Raw genomic sequence first — 25,369 nt, forward strand, 5'->3', positions numbered from 1 at the left:
AAAAGGGTTAATTACAAATAATTACCCTGTGGTTTGGCCGATTTGCGATGTGGTACCTATGATATTTTTTTTTTGCAAACACCTCCCTGTGGTTGTCACCGTTAACAAAATCAAGGAAACGGCAGATTGACTGTTAAATCATAGGGGCAATTTCGGAAACAAATATTTTTGAACTTTTTTTTTACTTTTTGGTTGACTTTTCTCTCTTCTTCTTCTTCTTCTTCTTCTTCTTCTTCTTCTTCTTCTTCTTCTTCTTCTTCTTCTTCTTCTTCTTCTGTGCAAGGATTTTTTTTCTTTCTCACTTCTTCTTCTTCTCCTCCTTTCTTTTCTTTTTCTTTTCTTCTCTCTTCTTCTTTATCCATTTCACCATGCCCACTTCTCATTCTTCATCTTCTTCTTCTTTATCGATTTCACCATGCCCACTTCTCATTCTTCATCTTCTTCTTCTTCTTTATCGATTTCACCATGCCCACTTCTCCTTCTTCTTCCTTTCTCTTCTCCTTCTTCATCATCTTCTTCTTCCTTTCTCTTCTTTTTCTTCCTTTCTTCTCTTCTTCTTCCCCATTTCTTCTTCTTCTTCTTCCACGTTTCTTCTTCTTCTTCGTTTTTTTTCTTTTTTTTTAATTATGGATTTTAATTCTAGAAATTCCAGAATTCTGGAATATCCAGAATTCTGAAAATTCCAGAATTTTGGAATATCCAGAATTCTGAAAATTCCATAATTCTGGATATTCCAGAATTCTGAAAATTTTAGGATTTAAATAAAAAAGAAAATAGAGAGGAGGAGGAGAAGAAGAAGAAGAAGAAAAGAAAAGAAGAAGAAAGAAGAAGAAGAAGAAGAAGAAGAAGGGACAATGAAGAAGGAGAAAGAAGGAGGAGAGAGGAAAAAAAATAAAAAAATAAAAAATTGAATTTCCTAAGTTACCCCTGTGCCACGTCAGCTTTTTTAACAGATTTTCTGCCGTCTCCTTGATTTGTATAACGGCGACAACCACATGGAGGTATTTGCAAAAAAAAAATACCACAGATACCACATCGCAAATCGGCCAAACCACAGAGTAGTTATTTGTAATTAACCCTTAAAAAAATACAAGCAGTCCACTAACAATTAAAAAAATACAATTTTAAAAAAATACAATGGAAGCTAACACGATTAAAGGAATATATCTGGGTATTTCTTTATGAGGTAAAAGCACATAATATCATATCTTTTTTTTTGCTCTCCATCCATTCCGACTGAACCCTTATTGATAAATTCCAAATCTCGTTGCAGCATAACATGGTCATTTTACCGTGCCACTTCCTTCGCCGCTGCAATTTTTTCACTATGCATTTTTTCAACACGCGGTAGATCATCACTGTTGGCGGACGATGTTGCCTTCTGTTTGCCTTTGTCTTTAGCCGTCGCCTTCGCTGCATTAATTCCCGGTGGTTGTTTACGTTTCTCTTCTGTTTCGGTAATCTCTTCACCTCCAAAGGTTCCCCCATTTGAAAGAATATAGTTCCGCCATTTAGGTTCGTTGCATAAAACCCGCAAAAAATGGATATAGTTGAATGCCGTGTTCCACTTCGCTCGGTATAGAGTTCGCGCATGTTCAACGCGTTCATTATCCCATTTTCCACTTAATTGCAAATTCTGCACTTTCATAAATGACCCAACAAATCTATTGGTTTCTCTACTTATTCGTAAAAATTTATTCTTACCCTTACCGCCTGTGATTGCTTTCGAATTGCTAGGCCTCCCTTCGTTGAACACATTGCTTATTCGAGTCCAGAATTGTCTTTCCTTCTGAGTCGAACCAACAACATTATCTGTAGAAATTGATAAAAAGCATTTACATTATAAGTCTTCTAATTCATGTATGCATTTGTATTGTTTCTGCTTCATTTTTGGCTCAGTAACAGGTTCATCGAGAAGTGTTTCGTCAATCTCTTCTTCTTCGTCGTCGTCTTCATCGTCAAGATCGACAACACCCCGATTTGGCGAGTCAAGATTTGGGATCCGGAAAATGAACTTCTTGAGCTGTTGAATGAAAGATACGGATCAGTATAACCCAAATTTTGGAGGTGATAGTTCATCGGTTGACTATCGTTATATTGGGTCATATTGGCATAATGAACGGCAGGATGGTAGAAGTTTTGAGAGTTGGGCACAAAATTACTATAATTTTGAGGAAATCTGGGTTGTGGAGATCTCCTCATGGGAGATATTTACATATTCGAAGTATTCGGTTTGGCATTTGGAAAGGATTAGGGTGCCGCAAACCAGAATATAGATTTTTGGCTACGTTTTACTAAAATCTGCACTTTTCCAAAGATGTTGGGATCAAATTTTGCTCTTCTTTCAATCTTTATTCTTAGAAATAATATTTTTCTTCTCTTGTGACATAATAAAAGAGATAAAGTGCAAAAATACTCCTAACGTTTATAGTCAGGAGAAATTTCACCATTAACGTCTAAAATGAGGCAATTTTACCTCTAATGTTGGCAGCCAAAATCAATTTTACCTCTAACGTTGTCAATTGGAGAAACAACTAGTCAAACTATCTTCTCGATCATGAATCATGTCATATACACTTCACATGTGCATCATTTTATCAATAATTAGTAACAGATCACAACCATATAATTAGATGTGATTTTTTTTTTTAAAAATACACTATATTTTGTACAATTTGGAAAAAAAAATTCAAATATTTCGTCAAATTTAGAAATATTAATTTTTAAATCCCAAAAAATGATTTTTTTTTAGAATCAACGGATATGCAATTGACGCAAAATAATGAACAAAATATCAGTATTTTATATCGATGTCTGAAATTGACCCAACGTTAGAAGTAAAATTTCTTTTCAATGTCAATGTTAAGGGTAAATTTACATAATTTTAGACGTTTGAGTAAAATTGCTCCTGATTATAAACTTAAGTGGTGTTTGATAAAATTGAAAATTAAGTGCTGAAAAAATAAGTACTGGATTTTAAGTGCTGAATATTAGAAGTGCTGAAAATATTGCGTGATATCATTATTATAAAAATATTAGTTGATAATGTTTAACTTAAAATGTTAAGTTAAATATTTTGACTTACCAAAATAAGTGCTTTTTAACTTAATTTATTAATTTAAGTGGTGGAGAAATAATTGTTATCAAACGTTTTTCCTAAACATTCTGGCATCTGCTCGTATTTCTGTGATGATTAATGGTTCTCCAAAGGGTTACTTTTCTTGTTCTAGATGGGTTAGACAAGGGGACCCCCTCTCTCCTCTTCTGTTTAACATTGCTGAGGATTTTTTCTCTCATTAGCTTGCTAAGATGGTGAGGGAGGGTACTTAGTCTCCTATGTATTATTCTAGAGGAAAGTCTTTTCCCTCTCATCTTCTTTTTGCTGATGACACGCTCATTTTTGGAGTGGAATCCTTGAGCAACTTGCATGCACTCAAGGATTTCTTCATGCTCTATGGACAGATCTCCGGTCAGCAGGTTAGTTGGGACAATTCTGCTATCTTTTTTGGTTCTCAGGTGAGTCCTCCGAGGAGGGTTCGTCTTGCTCACTGTCTTGGCATCCGTTTAGAGTTTCTCCCTTTCAGTTACTTAGGAGTCCCTCTATTTAAAGGAACTCCAAGGGCTCGTCATCTCAGCAGCCTTGCAGACAAATTTCTCTCTCAATTTAGCAAGTGGAAAGGTAGCTCTCTCTCTCATTTGCAAAGCGTTTAACTCTAATTAAGTCTGCTATTACTGGTTCTCTGGTTCACTCATTCTTGATCTATAAGTGGCCAGTGGGACTGTTGAATAAGCTCAATAGAAGTGTTAGGAATTTCCTTTGGATGGGTTGTATTGATCAGAGGAAGCTAATCACGGTTCCCTAACAGACTTGTTGCAAAAATTTGGAGGGTGGAGGTTTGGGCATTAAGGACTTTAGGATCTTTAACCAGGCTCTCTTGGGTAAGATGTGTTGGGAATTAATTCAAGGCACCAGTCTAGCTATTTCTCTGATGAAGTCTAGATTTCTGGCTGTCTCTGGTTTGCCTAAAGCTACCATTGCTCCTTCCTCGATTTGGTCTTCTTGTAAGTTTGTTTATTCATCCATTTGGGACCAGACCTTTTGGTGGATTGGCCAGTCTTCAACGCTCAATTTCTGGACAGATAGGTGGATCATTCGATCGGTGGCGGACAGATTGGATCTTGATCATCAGGATAAGCATTCTCGCTATAATTCTGTTGATGATTTTTTGGTAAATTCGGAGTGGCTTGACTTAAGTACTCTACCTTCGGTTGTTCAAGACAATATTCGATCTATTCACCGGGGTAGAGATGCTACTGATATCTGCGCTTGGCAGCCCTCTACGAAGGGTATTTTCACTGACAAAGAGTACTATTCGGTTATCAGTCCTAGGTCCTCCTCAGTGGACTGGTATAAATTTGTTTGGAATGCTCACACTCCCCCATTCTCGTTCCTTCACTTTCTGGAAAGTTTTGCATGGCCGGGTTCCGACTCACGACCTCCTGCAGCGTCTAGGATTCTCCATTGCCTCTCGTTGTGTTCTGTGTGATAGGGATGCTGAGTCCATTAACCACTTATTCATTAGTTGTTCTTTTGTAGATTCTCTTTGGATGACCCTTGAGATTTATTTTGAATGCTCTTTGCCTCATCATTCCCAATTCATCCACTTCTTCAGCACTCTTCGTAGCATTCTTTTTGGCTCACATGTGTCGATGATCTGGCGTGTTACCGATGTCACTTGCATCTGGTTAATCTAGCATTGCAGGAATGAAGCAATCTTTAAGGAAATTTCTTCTTCTATTCAGCACTCGAAGATCACCCTCTTTCGATTGATTCGAGAGTCCTTTGCCACTTCTAAAGGTTTTTGCTCTTCGCGAAGAGATCCTGTTATCTTATCCCGTCTTCTGGCTTCACCTAGGGCGCCTCCTGCTCCCAATATTATTCCGGTCCATTGGCTTAAACCTCCTCCGGCCTGGGTTAAAGTCAATGTGGGCGGCTTTGCTTTTGGCACACCTGGCGAGGCAGGAGCGGGAGGTATTTTTCTCAACTATCGAGGCTTTCCCAAAGGTTATTTTGCTTTTTCTATCCCTCCTTCTTTTGCTTATATGACTGAATTGAGAGCCGTTATTTTCGTAAGTGAACTTGCTTGGGAGAAAAATTGGCATCAGCTTTGGGTTGAGTCAGACTCAATGTACATAGTTAATCTGCTTAGACATCGTTCAATGGGTGTTCCTTGGAGTATTCGACAAGAGTGGTTACATGGTCTCAGCATTTGCTCTAGGATGAACATTCTCTATTCACACATTTTTAAGGAAGGAAATAGAGTTGCTGATGCATTGATAAAGTTTGGAGTCTCTTCCTCAGTGATCAATTGATGGCCTTCAACTCCTGCTTTTTGCCACATGGTTTATCAATGATGACATTTGTAGTATTTCACACTTGCGTTTTTCTTGACTTTTTCTATCTTTTCTCCTCCCTTTCTTTTTGTTTGTTCTCCTTCATCTTCTCTTGCTCAAACACTCACTTTTTTCTTTTATTAATATATTGCGGGTTTGACAGTTCTTGGACCATGGGTGCTCACCCCGCCCAAGTTCTATCTCGTCCCAATTTCTATTAAAAAACATACTTAAATTAAATAAGTGCTTAATATTTTAATTTAAGTCATTAAGTGGCTTATCAAACAAGACCTTACACTTTATTCCAAAATAAAATTAACCGAAATACGTAAATATTATTTCAACTATGAGAAATTAAGTTACATTTTACTAGCAGTGACAAGGTAATCGGTGTAACGAGCCAGAGCAATAATTTTTCCAGTTTTTTTCTTCCTTACATCAACACTGATAACTCCAATAGCCGTACCAGCACGTGCAACTCGTGCCTCAATTTCAATTTCTTCCTGATTTTTCAAAACAAAATAATAAATTTGCACATTAGAATTAAAATATGGAAAAAATACCTCGTGTTTACGGACAGGAGCAATTTCAGTCTTAACATTTAAAATGGTACAATTTTACCTTTAATGTTAGCAGCTAAGCCAAGAGGAATTTTACCCTTAACGTTGTCAAGTTGATCAATTTATATATTATTATAAAACACAAATATTTTGTTCATTGTTCTACACCAATTGTACGTAAGTTGATTCTAAAAAATGATTTCATTTTTTTTTTGTGAATTAATAATAGATTTGAAGATTAATATTTTTAAATTCGGTGAAATATTTGAATTTTTTTTTAAAACTTGTACAAAATACAGTATATATATATATTTTAATTTTTTCCCCATGTTTAATCACATGTTTGTGATCAATTACTAATGAGTGATAAAATGACGCACATATGAAATGTAGATGACAAAATTCATGACCGAGAAGACAATTTGATGAATAATTTCTCCAATTGGCCCAACTTGTCAACGTTATGGGTAAAATTGCTATTGGCTGCCAATATTAAGGGCACAATTGCACCATTTTAGACGTTAGAGGTAAAATTACTCATAGATATAAACGTTAGAGTATTTTTGCACATTATCCCTAAAAATATTAATTTTTTTTCAGATTTAATCTATGTAAAAGTACACACGACCCGATTACATGGCACGAAATCGACATCTAATTTTAGTGTTTGGGCTTAACTTAGTAGGTAACGTGTCATTTTTGAGTTGACACGAAATTGACACACGCAAATTTTTTGGTTGGGTTAGATTTGATATGCTAACCCAAAAACGATACGAAATAACCCGAATATTTAAATTTATTGTTATATTTTCTCAGATTTTTATATGTCTATTTATTAATAAAGATAATATAATTATAATTATTACTTACAAATATGATCCGAACTTTCTAAATTTTTATAAACATATCACATGACTCCCTAATATGATATTAACGGAATTTTCGATGGTTAGAGTTAACATACCAATATAAAAATGAAATAAAGTATTTAAAAATAGTACCATATCTTCTTATATTTTAAAAAGTTATCATTTATATATATGTAGAACAAAATTACATGTATCTCGAAAATATGGTACGAAATCGACACTAATCCGAACAAGTTAACACAATTGTGACACGAAAGTTTTTAGGTTGGGTTTGGGTTTACTCTTTTCATCACGAACCCGAAATTACACGATACGAATACGACTCGAACATGATAATTGTCAGGTCTAAATTTAGTCATTTAAGTATTTGAATTATCAAATAATTGTCTCTCTATAAGGGGCGAAACTGTTGAATTGAACATAAATTAAGGACTAAACTGTGTCCTATTAAAATACGAACCCTAAACAATATGTTAGATAAAAATATAAGGACTAATGAATTATTTACCCTATTATTATTAACTACTTTCCATTTTCATGTACTCTTTGAGCCTGTTTGTTTTATATATTGTTTACTGTTACAACCTGCTGTCTGCTATTGGAAAAAGCTGTTTTTCTGAAAAGTATGAATGTTCTGCTTTTGTAAAAGCTACTTTTTAGATTAAAAGACAAATAGAAGGTTACTAACCAAAACCTAAAACTGTCATTTTTGAAGTGAAAAGGAACCACCAAACACTTTTTTTTTAATCTTTTTAACCCTTTTAAACTAATTTGTTTTTTCTATATATATTTAAAACTAAAAAACCTTACATTTTTAATAAAATTTTAATTTATGAAAATTATAAAAAAAAAAATTACAATTAAAAATAAAAGGCTTAATACATCATTTGCCCCCTGAACTTGTCCAAAAAGGTTGATTGGCCCCCTAAACTTTCAAAGTGTTTCGATAGCCACCTGAACTTGCATAAAATGTTCAGTTAGCCCCCTGAACTTGCGTAAAATGTAATCAATTGATCACTTGGTCGTAAAAAAGTAAGTTAAATGCGGAAGATGTATTCCACGAGTCTTAAAAAAAATAAAACGACCAAAATCGGAGTATACGATTCTAATATTAGAGAAGACAAGTTGTATACTTGAGCAAGCAATAACTTCATTTTTAATCTATTTTTTAATTATGTAGTAACTGTTGAAACACCTTTCCACATGATTTTGATTTGACAAAATTATTTATGTGAATGATAAAAATATTTTAACACATTAAATTTAAATGCTTTGATTTATTCACACTAATGTGTTTGTTCAATGTTGAGTTAATTTGATTTATAAGACATTAAGATAAAAAGCCTAAAGGCCCATAAGAGGAAGTCAAGCCCAAGTCAACAGATCAAGACCTCACGGCTCAGGAAGACAAAACGAAGTCGTTTTAAGCAAAGCACTAGCTCAGCGTGAAGAAGGATCGAGAAGCCTTCTATCAATTGCTTCAAGATGAAGCTGCTGAGTTAAACGACAAGAAGTACAAGTCAGCGGCAGAACAGAACCAACTTAGAGACAAAGTATTTCTACTTTGGGTAAAGCTCAGAAGACGCAATAAGCTGTCTGGAAGACTTTACTATTAATGTCGAAACATTCTGTTCATCTGACGAAAAGCTGCTGAGCACTGCCGTAGACAGAAGACACAAGAATCTCATTGGCCAACGACACTGAACACGTCCAGAGTGAAAGCGACAGGAAGCCGTTAGCCTCCAACGGTTATTTCGAAATTCGAAATCACCAGTGCTTGAAGTGTCACTATAAATAGACCTTTCAAATGCTTCATTCGATGCAGATCTTCAATCAAGTCGAAACGCTGACCAAATTCATACTTGAAGTTCTGTGAGAAAAGCAAAGCAAATCTTACACCAATTCCAATCATTGTGTAAAAGTCTAGAGTGATTTTATTCATCTAAAGTGTCTTAGCAATTGTTGTTTAGGACAAACACTTATCATTTCTAGAAGAATAGAAAGGAGAAGCTGAGTACTCGGTTATAGTACTAAGCGGTAGTTATAGGAGTGAGTAGAGGAATAGAGGAAGGTACTCTTGTATACTCAGCTTTTGTTGTAAAAGGTTTCGTGCTCTACCTTTAAAGAGCTCAGTAGAGGATTCAAAAAGCTCGGAACGAGTTCCGGGGACTAGACGTAGGCGGAGAGGCCGAACCAAGATATGTCTGCTAAGAACATATTTCTAACCTTTAAACTCCTTTATATATTGCTTGCTATAAAACTGACTAAGTAACTAACTCACGCTGAGTTGAGTGCACTAAGAAGCTGAGTTTAGGAATAGACTTAAGTGTTATCTCCTGACTCAAGGAAAAAAACAAACTTAGTCACCAGTTGACTAAGCTTGTGTCTTAAAACTACTTAGCGCCGCTGTGTAAACCTTTTCTTAAAGAAAAGAAGTCAGCCTTGACGGATAAAATTTTAAATAGTTCCTATCCCCCCCTTGGAACTAACCTTGTCACGTTATACGAGACCAACAATAACATTCTAAGATGCGTGGAATACATCTTCCGCATTTAACTTACTTTTTTACGACCGAGTGATCAATTGATTACATTTTACGCAAGTTCAAGGGTCTAACTGAACATTTTATGCAAGTTCAGGTGGCTATCGAAACACTTTGAAAGTTCCGGGGCCAATCAACCTTTTTGGACAAGTTCAGGGAGCAAATAATGTATTAAGCCAAAATAAAAAGATACAAGTGGTATAATTCTTTAAAAAAATTAGTTATTGGACTTATAAAATATTAAAGATATTTATTCCTTTTAGCATGAATACTTTTAAGTTTTTAACATTCACAAATTACAATGATTAAATTTTAGGGTACTGAAGACCAAAAAAACTTACCCATCCTAACGGGTGAACTTTAGAAAATAACCCCAATCCCATGAAGCTCAGGCATTGGCTGCAAGTCTAATTTTAGCCCCCAACTATAAATTCTTCGCTTCACGACTATATAAAACAATGTAATTTTAGTCTAAAGTTTCATAGACGGTGTAAATTTAAGTCTCATTAACGTGGCCTGAAATTGCATACTTATATTAACGGAAAAAAACTCATTTATATAAACGATACTAGTTTTTGATCCGTGTGATGCACGGATTCATGTTAATATATAAATATTAACAAAAATATAATTTAATAATTACAATTAATGATATAAAGGTGCTATATAAATTAAATATTATTATTTTATTTTTACATTTAATTTAAATAATCTTTTTATAGATAAAATAATATAATTAAAAATAATATATTATATATTATATTATATTTTTTATCAGTAAAAAAATAATGAAGTGACACCTCAGCTCCATCGTTACTGTTTTATATTATATATAGAATATAGATATTATTATTTTATTTTCACATTTAATTTAAATAATCTTTTTATAGATAAAATAATATAATTAAAATTAATATATTATATATTATATGATATTTTTTATCAGTAAAAAAATAATGAAGTGACACCCCAGCTTCATCGTTACTGTTTTATATTATATATAGATATAGATATGCAGAGAATTAGAGAGATTTTAGGGATTAATTTAAATTATGTAGAACTTTTAGATATAGATATGTAGAGAATTAGAGAGATTTTAGGGATTAATTTAAATTCTGTAGAACTCTTAGATATAACACGGATAAAATAATCTTTTTATAAATAAATATAATAATATAATTAAAGTTAATATATTATATTTTTTATCAGTAAAAAAGGAGGAAGTGACACCTCAGCTCCATCGTTACTGTTTTATATTATATAATATAGATTTGAAATTATAATGTTTGGTAAATATTAAATTTAAATTAGACCTCAATAACGGAACGTGACACGTCATTTATATTACTCCGTTAAGTTCTATCAATTGTATGTGGAGAGAGAAATCAAAACTTAATGGAGTAATGTGAATGGCGTGTCATATTCCGTTAATGTTTAAATTAGTACTCTCTCTAGAGAAATTTTTTTGTTCCATAATGTTTGACGTTTAGATTCAATTCATGTACATTAATTGATGTTTTACCAAATATACTCCTATTTAAGTTGCTTTTTTATTTTAGGAATAGATAAAAATTAATTAGTAAATGCAATTAATACAAGGGTAACAAAGTCTTTTAGTTAAAATTAATTACATTTCTTAATTGTTGTGCTTTAATCTTAAAAGATAAATATTATGAAATAGAGAGAGTATTCTTACCAAAAAAATGAAATAGAGAGAGTATTTTTTTTTTCAACGTTAAATCTATATTGATATTATTTTGTACGTGGAGCCTAAATGATATACTAAAACTAAATCTGGTAACTAGAAGGATTAATTACTCACATCGAGATAAGCAGCATCCAAAAATGAAATATTGAATTCAAGTGAAATAGAGGTTTTTTCATCTACAACCGTGTGTATTGCAGCGTTTGCCACCGAGCCAATAAGCACAGACATAGCTCCACCATGCAATGAGGAATACCCTGAATTCTAAAAATAAAATAAAAACACAAACGGATGATAAACGTGAATATTTAAGATCCGGATTAAGATCCTCTCGGATATTCGGTTAATTTTTCTAGAAACATATTTCTTTCTGATTGAAATACCTTAAATTAGAACTACTATGCATACATAATTAGAGTCGTTTTATTCCTATTCAGAATATGACTCTTATACTTACAGCGTTGTAACCCAGTTAACATTGCAAGTCGAGTTGTTAGAAGAGATCTCAGGCTCAATTCTCATAAAATGCATCTGCGAGACGACATGATGAGCCTTAACTGTGTCTAAAACCCGATCAAGATTATTTCTATGAGGATAGGTGTGGTGAAGACGAAATAAAGAAAGAAAAAAAGAACTCCTATACAAAGGGTTTTACAGTTAATTACTATTGTTGTCTCGCTATTTCTCTTAAAATTATAGTGCCTCAGGATCGTTCGTCAAGATTCGTACCAATCTCCGTCTTGCAGAAAGTTGGAGAAATAGTGAACCGAATCTTCCATGAAGATTATCGGATCGTTTGATGATATTTTCCACCAAGCGTTATAAGAAACTAATTAAATTAAAGGTAAATTTAAAAAAAAAAAAAAAACACTCATGTGGTCACACGAATGGTCAAACACATGCATATATATTTTTCGACTAAGAGATAGTCAAGGAACCGTTTGAACTAAAAGTTTAAACTAATAGTTAAAGCACAACAAAATCTTTATATTAATCTTTGTTCCCGCACGCGAATGCTCCCTGGACTTGTATAACACAGACATATCTTACCATGTGTTTTTAATTTCACCAGTTACTTTGTCTAAGAGGCTCTCATGAAACCAATTGAACTAAAAGCTTTATAATACAATGTCAGAACCGTTTGAACTAAAAAGTTAAGCTGACGATTATGGCCTATCAACATCTTTATAATAATCTCGAAGAGAGATGACTAAGGTTCCTCGTTTTGCTAAAAACGATAATATTTTAGTTTTATACTCTAAAAAGGACCGTTCACAATCTCAAACTGAAAATTTCAAGAATTAAAGTTGTTTAATATCATCTTTACTATGAAAGTTTTTGAAGTTTTCTCTCTCTAAACATTCATTTTATCACTCCTCACCAAACAACACCGTCTCAAAATGAAAATTAACTTTAGGTTTTGAAAATTTACATTTTGAGGACGTCAATGATACAAACTAAAAGATCTATCATTTTTAGCAAACCGAAAAACCTAAGTCATCTCTTGGTCGCATAAAAATAAATCTCATGGTTAACGAATTGTCAAATGCATTCCCATGGGTTTTTTTTTTTGCGACCAAGACTGAGATTCTCCACGTTACTAAAAACGATCATCTTTTAGTTTGATATTCTAAAATAAGCATTGACAACCTTAAACTAAAAACTTCCAAGAACTAAAGTTGTTTAATATCACATTTAGAGCCACATTTTTTATTTTTCAAAATCACTATTTTTAGAGCTTTCTCTCTCTAAACATTCATTTTATCTCTCCTTACCAAACAACACAAAAACAACTTCAAAATAAAAATCAACTTTAATTCTTAGAAACTTTCTCGTCTCTTATCATTTTTAGAATATCGACTTAAAGATTATCGTTTTCAACAAACCGAAAAACTTCAAATCGCAAACAAATTTCAGACATACGTTTGAAAAATCGTGTAATCGAGGAGGAGCAACTAAGACGTACCAGTAAACGAGGAGGGACTTTCATGGAGCAAATAAGATGGCCAGGTTCAATGAGATCAACAACAAGTCCTTTGACAGTGAAGAGTTCAAAAGCTCCAATAGGCATTCCTTCAATGGTTGATCCAATGTTGTTGTCATTTTCATAATTCATATAATTTCCTTTCTCCAAATTTCTTTTTACGCTCTCCAAATCCATCATCACTAATGTAGAATACACTCATGCCCATCTTCATGTATTTATAGTGTTTTATTATTGTCCTAAATTACAAAACTAGATCTTAGAATAAGATCACGTTGTTTTCACTTAATTTCAGTATTAGTAATTTCAATTTAGTTCAGCAATCAGTTCAGTAATTTATCGTTATTTATTATAATAATAATAATTATTATTAGAACCATTGTTATTTTTATAAGCCTTTTATTTTAACTATTGCTATTTTTAAAAGATTATATTATTATTTCAGTTTCAGTAGAATTCAGTTCACAGTACAGTTCAGTTCAGTAGCATTTAGTTGAGTCTACTTAATTTCGGTCAAAAAGAACAGAGCCGGAGTCCATTTACATTTTTAGACATATTTCAACGTATGCTACCAAATTAGACGCTTCCAATACATTTTTCTAAAAATACCCTTACAAACCCCTCATATTCTTTTTTTAGCCTATCTTTTTCTCAATCTAGTAGGCAATTTAAACTAAAAAAGAGCAAACAACACTCTAAAGGGCCGTGTTTCAATCTAAGAACAACGAAAAAAACAAAAACATAAACTAAGAACAATGAAAAATAAGTAGAAGTAAATTTTGAATGTTTAGATTAAATTTCTTCAACCTCATCTTCTTCATCAACACATCTTTTACGTAATTTTGAATGTTTGAATTAAATTTAATGGTTCGCAAATATAATATGGGTTCGCATTTTATGAAATGAGAACCCATCATAAAATACGAACACAAAATCATAAAATGAGAACTCCAAATAGGTTCTCATTTCATAAAATGCAAACCAAAATGATAATTTGCAAACGATAAAAAAAAATCCTTACTTTCTCTACCTCAAATTCATTATCTGAGTTACAGATGACTAAAGTTGAAGTTACCCACCAGAATTAGCTTAACATGTGGGTATACGGGTTGAAAGTTGGAGAAATTCGTGCAAAATTCATCGATTTGGGAAGTTGGGGAGATAAGAAGTTGAAGAGTCTAAGGATATTTTGGGCATAAAGATTGAAAGTGTCTAATTTTGTAGCATATGTTGAAATAAGTCTCATAAGGTCTAGGTTTGTAAATTACCGAACTTGGTCTAAAAAAATCTAAATGTTTAATTGAATTTAAAAATATTAATCTCTAATTTTATTATTAAATTACACTATTTTTTTTTGTATTTTATAACGATGTCTGAAACATGTCAATGTTAGAAGTAAATTGTTGTTGACTGATAACGTTAGGAATCAAATTATTTACTTTTTTTAGAAAATTATAAAGTTTAGACATTAAAATGTAAATTATAAACTTTTGCTTCGCAATACCATAATATAGATGAGACTGTTGATCATGAAAATTCTTTCTATTTCCAAAAGTGATGATTAAACCCTGGATTTTTAAGAGGTGTTTGGTTGCTACTTTTCATGCTCCTATTTGCCTTTTCATTTCAAAAAGGAGAATTTTAGGTGTTTGGTTAGTGACCTGCTATTTGCCTTTTACATCTGAAAAATAGTGTTAGGTGTTTGATTAGTGACTTCCTGTTTGCCTTTTACACCCGAAAAACAGTCTTTTACAAAAGCAGAGAATATCTGCTTTTTGGAAAAGCAGATTTTTCAAACAGCAAACAGCAAATAGCGACAACAAATAGCAATCTGCAACAACAAACAACAAACAGTGGGTAAAACAAACGGGCCCTTAATTAAGGGAGGAGGAACGTTTAACGCTCCACCACAATCTCATGGTTGTATTATAAATTTTGAAATCTAAAATATATAACATGATCCGTCAAATCTAAACTAATTAAATTTAAGCTTTATCTTACCAAAAAAAAAAAATTTAAGCTTTATAATATTTTGAATCTCCGTCTTATTATTTTAGTAAACGATCAATTAATTCACATGTATAACATGTGGAGCATATGAGTCGCGTTGGCGTATTCTAAAATTACCTGTTTTACTTGGCTTCTCTTCCAATGAATAATGACCGATAATGATATTACATAAGATTGCTGATTCAATGTGATCCACCTAAGCTAGATAGTAGCTACTTTTTGAAAAGAAAAAGAAAACAAGGAAAGCTAGTTATAGATTTATAGATTAGGATTAGATTAACATTGAAATTATTAAATATTGGGATAATGTGTAAAAATACCACTAACGTTTATAGCATTAAGTAATTTTATTACTTACGTCTAAAATAGTGTAATTTTACCCATATCATTGACAGTTAAGAGCAATTTTACTCCTAATGTTGTTAAGTTTGGTCAATTTAAGAAATAATTTATCAAACTGTCTTCTCGATCATGAACCTTGTCATCTACACTACACATGTGAGCCATTTTTATCATTTATCAGCAACAAATCATAAACATATGATTAAACGTGATTTAAAACAAAAATTTAAAAATATACTATCTTTTGTACAAATTGGACAAAGAAATTTAAAAAAATTTCACCGAATTTATAAATATTAATCTCAAATTGTATTATCAAATCAAAGAAAATATGAAATCTTTTTTTTTTAAAACAAACTGATATGCAATTGGTGCAGAATAAGGAACAAAATATCTGTGTTTTATAATAATGTCTGAAATTAACCAGCTTGCCAATGTCAGGAGTAAAATTACTCTTAGCTGCCAACATTAGGGATAAAATTGCACAATTTTTAGCCGTTGAAGGTAAAATTGCTCCTGACTACAAATTTTAGGGGTATTTTTACACCTTATCCCTTAAATATTTGATTTCTAAGTAAGGGGCGTTTTGTTACTCATTTTTCTTGTATTGTTTGTCTTTTCATTTTAAAAGAGAGTTTTAGATGTTTCGTTAGAGACCATTCTGTTTACGTTTTATATCTGAAAAGTAATTTTTTACAAAAGTATAGAATCCATGTTTTTTGAAAAAACAACTTTTTCCAACAGAAAAAAAACAAATCGTAACATCAAACATCAAACATCAAAAGCAAACAGCAGATAAACCAAACAAATCCTAAAATATGAAATTTTCAACATTAAAATATAAACATTAATTTAAATTATAAATCCTAAATTCTAAACTCTAAACTCTAAAATATAAAATGTAGCATTAAATAATTGATTACTTAATGCTAACTTGGTGGCATATATTTTAATGATAGATTAGGAGTGTAAATTAGGGTCAGCATGGTCCGGTTCGATCCAAAAATCGAACCAAACCGAATTAGACCGAACCAAATTACCTCTATTTTTAGAACCAAACCAAACTAAATTATAATTCGGTTTAGTTTGGACCGAACCAAATTATTTCGATCTGGTCCGGGTTGGTTCATATTTGGACCAAATAAAGTAATAGAAACCTACAACTGTTTGTGTCTTCACTAAATAAATAATTATATAAAACAATAATCATATAATTAGTTTTTCTTTTGTATATATAATTAGTTGAGAGAGAAAAAATATGTTTAATTGTTTTTTCTTTTCTATATATAATTAGTTAATTAATTTAAAACCTTAAAATTAAAAGTAGTACATATTGTATTTCGGTTTGGTTTTGTTCGGTTTTGGATCGAACCAAACCGAATCGAACCGAAAACCAAACTAGTTTAAAAATTAGGACCGAACCAAACCAAAATATAATCCGATCCAGTTTGGTCCGGTTTTTTCGGTCTTTAGGTTTTCGGTTCGGTTCTGCTCACCCCTATTGTAAATGATTGATTAACACGCTGATTAAAAACGATTCAGGAGGTTGGTGTGATTGGTCTACAAGTTTGAATACTACTATTCAAAATTATTTTTAGGATTTATTTACTTTTAATGAATGTAATGCTGCTGAATTTCTTGAAAATGTGAATCCTAAATTGAATTATGAAACCAATAATGATATTACCTATGTTTTTACTAACGAGGAGATTAAAACAGTTGTCTTCTCTATACATCCTAACAAGAGCCTTGAACCTGACAATTTTAATCCTGGTTTCTACCAAAAATATTGGGATGTGATAGGATCACATGTTTCTGCTTCGTGCCTGGAGTGGTTGAATTCAGATTCTTTGTCTGAGAATATCCATGAAACCAATTTTTCATTCCTAAAAAATTAAAACTTCGAATATGTTTCTGACATGCGCCCAATTACATTATGTAGTATGATCTATAAAATTGGCTCGAAGGTTTTAGCGAGCATATTGAAGAACATTCTGCATCTAATTATTTCTCCATCTCAAAGTGCTTTCATCCTAGACAAGTTGATGTCTGATAATGTCATGTTGATATTTGAGGTAAATCACTATTTGCACCAAAAGTCCAAAAGAAAAACTGATATTGCTGCTTTAAAACTTGATATGTCAAAAGTTTATGATAGAATTGAATGAGATTTTTTTTTAAGCAAATGATGCTTAAAGTGGGTTTATATGATACGTGGGTTAATCTGATTATGCAGTGTGTGTAAAGTCAGGTAGAATGTGATTAGTGGTTGTCATTTTGTTGGTCCTATTGTTCTTCAACGTGGTATGCGCTAGAAGACCAATTTCTCCTTATATGTTCATTATTTGTATTGAAGGCCTCTCGTTAGCTCTCTCCAATTTAGAAGAAAGGGATATCATTCATGGTTGTAGTATTGCAAGGAATGCTCCTTTTATTTCACATTTATTCTTTACAAATGACAGTTACTTCTTCTTTAGAGCTTCTCACTCTGAGGCTTCTACTATTAAGCATTGCTTGTCGATATATAAAAGGGCGTTGGATCAAAAGATCAATTTTGACAAATCCTTTGTCTCATTCAGTGAGCATTGTCCAACTGATGTCTGCAATTTGGTTAGCTCTACTTTACGCGTTAACGTGGTTGCTTTACCTGATAGTTATCTGGGCCTACCTTCGATAATTGGGAGGAACAAAGCTGATTGTTTTTGTTACATTGAACGAATGGTTCGGTCTCGTCTGTAAAGTTGGAAAAGTAGATACTTATCTCGAGCTGGCAAATAAGTAATGCTCAAATCGGTTATTCAGGCCTTTCGCTCTTACACCGTGAGCTTGCTTCTTTTATCTGAGATGTTGTGTTCTGATATAGAGAAAATGATTAGGGTTCTGCTGGGAATAGAAAGGGTGGTAGTTTCTCCTCTTTGATATTAGAACTTCACATAAGCTTGGTAGTTTTACTTTTTTAAGGCGCGTGCAACAAATCTTACACATACAACTTATTTCAATCAAGCTTTTTGAACAAGTTAAGAACAGATGACGTATTATGCTTTTTAAAATGTTAGTAATGGACCCACATCATTCCTAATTTATTTGGAATTTGAGCGAGGGAGATACGCCTTTTGCGTGAGTGAGAACAACTCATTCTTCACGCCAAACCATTGCGGTCGTCTCCTTTTTCTTCCTTCCCGCGTCTCTTGCTCTCTTCCTGCCTTTTTTGGAGAGTCATCCAATCCAACAACCTGCTTCAATCAAACGACATCCCAAATTCCAACTCTTAAGGATTGGAGTCCCCAACAACTTTCAATATTTGCAAATTGATCCTCGTAAGGGACTACTAGAGTTATTCTAATATCATTTGGAGTTCGTATAATGTGTTCACAGTTCACATATAATTTTACTATGTTTATAACTTTACTATCTTCATCAACAATATATAAAAATTATGAAATATTTGAGTTGTGTTCGTGAATGACAATTTTCGAGTTAGAAAATCATTCCTGACCCGACCCAAAAATTTACGAGCTAGCTGTTAAAGAAGCAAAATGGGTGAAATTCCTATTTATCATTTCTGTTAATATTTTTTTAATATTGCAATTGATATTATTTCCACACCATTTCTCATTATAGCACAAGGCTTTACATTTTACTAGCAACGGGGAGGTATTTTGTATGACGACCCTGAGCAATAATTTTCCCAGTTTTCTTCTTCCTGAGTTCAACACTGACAACTCCGACAGCCTTACCGACACGTAGAACTCTTGCCTCAATCTCGATTTCTTCCTGAATCAAAAGAAAAACACATAATTACACATTACAATCTATGTTGCACGAATACAGATATGGATGTGGATATGGGTACACGCACGGACACGAAACGTAGAAACGCTACCAACAAGAAGTGTTCGCGAAACATAGATTACAACTGAACCGTAGTTAACAATCTGTTACGTGAATTAAGTGACAAATAAAGAATTCACTGACAGAAAATGCTTAGCATGCTCTATGGTAATCTATGAGTGCTCAATAGATATTTTTTTTTGGATGCTTTTGCAAAAACAATTAAAGCTCTATATACAGCTTTCATAGAGTTTTCCGACGACCGGTAGGAGCTAAGCCCCTGGATCCGTCGCTTCGGGCATGGATATTCATTGTATGCACATCAACTACAGCAAAGAAGTATAACTGGCTGCACTCAGGGAGGTTGTATTTATTTAAGGTTCGGAGTGGTTAATTAACTCATTGAGTTTGTATTTACAAAATTCAACTAGATTAATATATGATAGACGATAAATTTCTCAAAGTTTATTAAAAATAACTCAATCTTACTTTTATAGTCCAAATCTAACTTAATTTTGAGAAGTCCTATATTGGTACGTAAAAATTGGTTCTGGACCACTCAGATGATAACACATATATAAAAAGTGCGGCCCGATGCACTACGCGTCCCCGCTAAGCTAGGGTCCGGGAAGGGATCCCACCACAAGGGTGTACTGGGAGCAAGCCTTCCCCTACCAATTTATTTGGCAAGAGTCGAACCCGTGACCTCTTGGTCACACGACAACAACGTTTACTGTTGCGCCAAGGGTCGCCCTCAGATGATAACACATATATATTCGGAAAAAATTTGAGTAAGTTCGATTTAGCAAAAAATTTACGCACTCAAGTGTAAAATCCCATCCCGAGATATATAGCACTCTTAAGACTTGCATACTTTGAGAAACAAATAGTAGATGTCCAACTTCCTATTACCAAATGTTTACAGAAAGAGCAAGTACCTGTACCCGTTTGGTTTAGCTGATTTTCTTTCTAAAATAGCTAATAGCAGCTATTTCTCAATCCTAATCAAGCACTCATATCCTCTGCTTTTTCGAGTAAAAAAACAAAAAGACGCTAACCAAACAACCACTAAATGAATAATATTGATTAGCAATCTATAGACTCTGCACATTTGTTTTGCCTCATAGGAGGCTAAATTCCCGAATTCATGGATGAGAAGGTATAAGGGATACGGCTGTAAATGAGCTGAGTCACTCCTGAGCAGCTCGGCATTCAGCTCGATAAAAGCTCGATCATGTTTGGTTCGATTTATAAATGAGCCGAGCTTGAGCACGACAAAACTCAGCTCGAAAGCTCATCAACTGGCTCGATTGTAGGTTGATGAACAAGTTTATCAACAAGCTCTAATATAATAGAACTTCTATAAAGGGGAAATGTAAAACTACGTAGTTTTGTGTGAAACTCTAATTTTTTAGGTTTCGAACCTATGTAGTTTTGTGTTTAAAAAGTTGCATATGGACATAATTAATGAGTTGTTCGCGAGCAAAGCTCGTGAACTAATAAACGAGCAGCTCACGAACACGATGTTGAACTCGAGCTTGTCGGTTTTCTGACATGCCGAACATGGGCAGGTCAAAACTCGGGTCGACTCGGCTTGATCGAATAAGGGATTCAATCTCCTTTTGAACCAATAATCTCAAAGGAATTTAAATTGTACATAATTGTCCATACGCATAGCTTAGCAACAAACAAATTCTTTGCAAGTGGAACTAAGAACATAAAGTTCACATTTTGAAGAATGGATTCTTTCTGGGTGAAACAAACCACCACTAAGTAGCTAAAACCGCTGTTGTTAGAATCTTATGTTTCACTGTTCGAATTGTACGATTCGATTCAGCTCTATTTCGAGCTGAATCTATAGGGTGAATCTAAACATAGTTATTAAAGGCGCATGGCGCACTAAGGCGCAAGGGGTCCTGGAGCCTTGGCGCATGGCGCACGGCGATGGCGCGCGCCATAGCGAGACAAGGCGCACTTACAAAAATAAAAATTATAAAACTATAAAACTAACATAAAAATGCAATGAATACTAAATCATGAAAATATCTTACGCATAAATAAAATGACTATGTCTCTCACTCTTCAAATGACTCTGTCTCTTCCTCTTCAAAGAGTCTCTTCGTCTTCTAGTTAGTTAAAACGTATAATCTCTCTCCTTTTTAACACTTTTTGTTAATAGAACACGTGTTCCATTCCAGATAGATAAAAATAAATGCCAAAAATTCCAAAAAACTGCCCATAACTGCCTCTAACTGCCAAGGCGCGTCTTGGTGCGCCTTTGGCAACTGCCTCTTGTCGCAAAATGGCGCACCAGGCGCGCGCCATGGCAGTTGCGCCTCGCCATGGGGCTGCCATGGCGCTAAGGCCTGCGCCAGGTGCGCCATGCGCCATAGGCGCGCCTTTAATAACTATGAATCTAAATGTTAACAAAATCTTACGATTCGCGATTCGAATCATATGATTTGATTTGATTCAGCTCTATTTCGAGTCGGATCTTCATCACTGTTCATCAGAAACTTCAACAACACTAACTACTAAATCCATATCCAATTGTTATTTATCAAGTTATGAACTCAAACTAGTTTCATTTCATCATTATCAAGTTGACAACAAGGCAAAAAAAAAAAAAAAAATTAGAAGCTCAAAATCTCCCTCTTCACTAAGTTATTAAACAGAGTCCGATTTGTGAATTAGTTTTATTAGGATTGCATTTGCATTAGATTTGAATTGTAAGTACTTGGTTGATATGATTTCTTTTTTGACATTAAAATTGCATTTCTAGAGTAATATTTGATAATATTTTGAGTTCAACATGATAAATTTTTTATTTTTTACAATATTATGAGTTTGAACTGAATCTTACGTCTCAGTTCGATTCATGAGTCACGATTCATGAGTCGAATCTCGATTTGACAACTATGGCTAAAACCAAGTTCAATGGAGAAACATTATCCAAATAGGCGACAGAACTAGATGCGAGTTTCAATTAAACGTATGTCATTACACCAGCAAGAGCAATGCTTCTATTACTAGAATTAACTGGTTTTCAATTTGCACAAGAATCAAGTGTTCTTTCATGTATTTTTCATCGACCACTAAAGAGATCAGAAGTTCATAACCCTTCCAAGAGTCAACTGTTAATAGCAATTGTTTGAATATTTAGAAGAAAATTCTGAGAGTTATACAAATCAAAATCCAATCCATGAACTTGGTATTGATACTAATATGTAAACAGAGGATTAATACAAACCTAGCCCTCCACACTTGTCCAGAAAAGTCCAATGATTCCTCAACTTTGAAAACAGTTGATTAGCCTCTTGAAGTTGCTTAAAATACATGATTAATCTTTAAATTCTACGTTGCAGAGCAAGTACAGATTCGGACAAGTTGAAACACACGTCACTGAAAGTGAGTGCAAGAAGGTATAGGTTACTCTAGGGAGCCAATACGTTACCTTTAAGCAAGTTCAGGCGGTCAATAAATTTAAGATGTTAATCTTTCGTTTTTAAATTTTGAGGGCCAATTGCCTTTTATGACCAACTTGGAGGAGCTACGTACGAATGTATTAGGCCAAAACAGAACAGGCGAAAAATAAGAAACATAAAAGGCTTAATGTATCTAGGCTGTAAATGAGCCGAGCTGAGCCGAGCTTGAGCAGACTAAAGCGCAGCTCGGCTCGATTACAGTCCTAAATATATCCCTAGCCTCTTCACTTGTTCATATAAGTCAACTGACGCTCTACTTTGAAAATGTTCTATTTACTCGTGAACTTGCTTGAAGTGAGCTATTGACTCATAAACTTTCTTAAAATACCTATTGGCTTTTGAACTTGCTTACAGTGATCTATTTGCTCCCGAACTTGCTTAAAGTGATATACACTTCAACTTGTCCAAAATATCCCATTCTTTGACACGTGGACTTAGAGGGGTGAATAAGTTACAGGACGCTTCCAACTAAGGGCAATTGACTTTTTTGGACAAGTACAACAGGATAAGAATGTATTAGGTCAACATAAAGTCAAGTGCCCTCTAGAATTTGAAAACATTCTATTTATTTTTGAGCTTGCTTAAAGTAACTTATGACTTACTGAACTTTCTTAAACTACCTATTGGACTCTGAACTTGCTTACAGTAATGTATTTGCCCTCGATCTTGCTTAAAGTGATATATATACTTCAACTTGTTCAAAATATCCCCTTCTTTGACACGTGGACGTAGAGGGGTGAATAGGTTATAGGACGTTTCCAAAGTATAAGGGGAAATTGACTTTTTTGGACAACAAGTACAACGAGCTAAGAATGTATTAGGCCATCATAAATTCAAGTGCTCCATACTTTGAAAACGTTCTATTTACTCCTCAGTTTGATTAAAATGACCAGTTGATGCACTAAACTTTCTTAAACTGACCTATTAGCTTTCTGAGCTTTCTTACAGTGATCTACTTGCCCCCGAACTTGCTTAAAGTGATATACACCTCAACGTGTTCAAAATATCCCCTTCTTTGACACGTGGACTTAGAGGGGGAATAGGATTTTCCAAGCATAGGACTTTCTTAAAATGATCTATTAATCCTTTGAACTAGCTTGCTTACACTAAGCTATTTGCTCGGAATTTGTTTAGAGTGATATATACAGTGCAGGTTTGTTTCCATTTTTCGAAACTACTTTTACCTAATTCTAATAATTCTAAAAATGAGATAAAAAATGTTCAGCTGATTTTAGCTTAAATCAACTAATAATTAGTACCTATAGCAACAGCAAACGGCAAAACCAAACGGACCCAGAAAATGAGCACAAAATTAGGGGCAAAATCAGAAGAAGTAAGAAATGATACTCACATCAGCATAAGCAGCATCCAAGTAAGAAACATTAATTTCAACAGAAACACCAGTTTCTGGAGCTCCAACAGTGAAAATTACAGCTGACCCAACCAAATCAACAAGCGTAGCTGTAGCTCCACCATGTAAGAAATTCCCAGAGTTCTAAACAAACAGAGATGAATCATCCGATAAGCACAGTAAGCAATACTGAGAAATTGAAAATTAAAAGCTGAAAAGGAGGACAAGGTTTGATGAATTAGGTAAAAATTAAAAGAGTACAACCTACCAGTAAGCGAGGAGGGACTTTCATGGAGCAAATAAGACGGCCAGGTTCGATGAGATCAACATGAAGACCTTCCATAATGAAGCGTTCGAAGAATCTGAGAGGCATTCCTTCAATTGTAGATCCGTTTTTGTCATTTTCTTTATTATATCCTTTCTCTAAATATCTCTTCACCGTCTCCAAATCCATTTTTTTTCCTTTCTGGAATTTGATTCCCTTGCTTTCCCAGAAAAGTTGCAGAGTTTCTCAATTTATAATTGAAGAAATCACAATCGCTCGAGCAGACTCTATCTCCAGTTAGTCCTCGATATCTGCTGAAATTTTCATTTTTTTAATAAATAATGTGTTACACAATGATGACGTGTCCTGACTAAAATAATAATAAAAAAGATAAGGTATTTTATAGTTTTTGAGGGTAAATTGCAGGGAATAAACGCCGAAAATTTATTCGTAAATATATTGACGAGCAAAATAATCAATAAATATGAGACTGGTAATTTAACGGACTACGTTTACGAACAAGATTGAGAGTAAATTCTTCCATTATAAATTACATCCATGGCTACTAAACTTTATCAATTTTCATATTATGGCCACTGAACTTCATTTCTTCCCGGTATAGCCACTAAACTTTACACTTTTTAACATCGGTGGTCACTTAACGCCTCAAAACGACCGTTGATGGCTAAAAATAATAAATCCAAAGCGTTAATAATATTCTAAGGAACTTTAATTCTTGAAAATTTTCGTTTTGGGGTCATTTAGGTGTTGTTTGGTTAGGAGAGAGAAAGCTCCAAAAAATGTGATTTTCGAAAATAACAAATGTGGTTTCATGGTAAATATCGTTCTAAACAACTTTAATTCTTGAATATTTTCATTTTGAGGCTGTTAACGATCGTTAACGGTCATTTTGAGAAGTTAGTTAAAATTGAGTGGCTACCGATGTTAAAAAGTGTAAAGTTCAGTGGCTATATTGGAAATAAATAAAGTTCAATGGTCATAATGTGAAAATAGGTAAAGTTCAGTGACCA

At 33.6% G+C, this 25,369-nt stretch overlaps 2 protein-coding genes across 3 annotated transcripts; both read right to left on the reverse strand.

Moving 5' to 3' along the window:
• Positions 1 to 5,645: 5,645 nt before the first annotated feature.
• On the reverse strand, positions 5,646 to 13,251 carry LOC136228576 (uncharacterized). 2 transcript variants are annotated; one of them, XM_066017001.1, is made up of 3 exons: positions 13,037 to 13,251; positions 11,257 to 11,334; positions 5,646 to 5,897 (listed from the first exon to the last, which is right to left on the reverse strand). In XM_066017001.1, exons 1-3 carry the CDS (start codon positions 13,232 to 13,234, stop codon positions 5,754 to 5,756), a joined length of 420 nt encoding a protein of 139 aa, XP_065873073.1. In that variant the 5' UTR covers positions 13,235 to 13,251; the 3' UTR covers positions 5,646 to 5,753. The 2 variants fall into 2 exon arrangements, with proteins under 2 accessions (XP_065873073.1, XP_065873072.1); XM_066017000.1 differs by having other exon boundaries at positions 11,188 to 11,334.
• A 5,678-nt stretch (positions 13,252 to 18,929) lies between these two features.
• On the reverse strand, positions 18,930 to 24,650 carry LOC136230481 (uncharacterized). The gene is made up of 3 exons (XM_066019560.1): positions 24,342 to 24,650; positions 24,074 to 24,217; positions 18,930 to 19,180 (listed from the first exon to the last, which is right to left on the reverse strand). Exons 1-3 carry the CDS (start codon positions 24,525 to 24,527, stop codon positions 19,037 to 19,039), a joined length of 474 nt encoding a protein of 157 aa, XP_065875632.1. The 5' UTR covers positions 24,528 to 24,650; the 3' UTR covers positions 18,930 to 19,036.
• Positions 24,651 to 25,369: the final 719 nt, after the last annotated feature.

This window comes from Euphorbia lathyris, chromosome 5 (assembly GCF_963576675.1).
Source record: "Euphorbia lathyris chromosome 5, ddEupLath1.1, whole genome shotgun sequence".
NCBI classification, from domain to species: domain Eukaryota; kingdom Viridiplantae; phylum Streptophyta; class Magnoliopsida; order Malpighiales; family Euphorbiaceae; genus Euphorbia; species Euphorbia lathyris.

Coding starts and splice junctions, on each gene's coding strand:
- LOC136230481 (XM_066019560.1), bottom strand. CDS start 24,527: ATGGATTTGGAGACGGTGAAGAGATATTTAGAGAAAGGATATAATAAA. Junction 24,218..24,341: donor AAGTCCCTCCTCGCTTACTG/GTAGGTTGTACT, acceptor CTGTTTGTTTAG/AACTCTGGGAATTTCTTACA. Junction 19,181..24,073: donor TGGATGCTGCTTATGCTGAT/GTGAGTATCATT, acceptor CTTTTGATTCAG/GAAGAAATCGAGATTGAGGC.
- LOC136228576 (XM_066017000.1), bottom strand. CDS start 13,234: ATGATGGATTTGGAGAGCGTAAAAAGAAATTTGGAGAAAGGAAATTAT. Junction 11,335..13,036: donor AAGTCCCTCCTCGTTTACTG/GTACGTCTTAGT, acceptor TTTTATTTTTAG/AATTCAGGGTATTCCTCATT. Junction 5,898..11,187: donor TGGATGCTGCTTATCTCGAT/GTGAGTAATTAA, acceptor TTGAAAAATCAG/GAAGAAATTGAAATTGAGGC.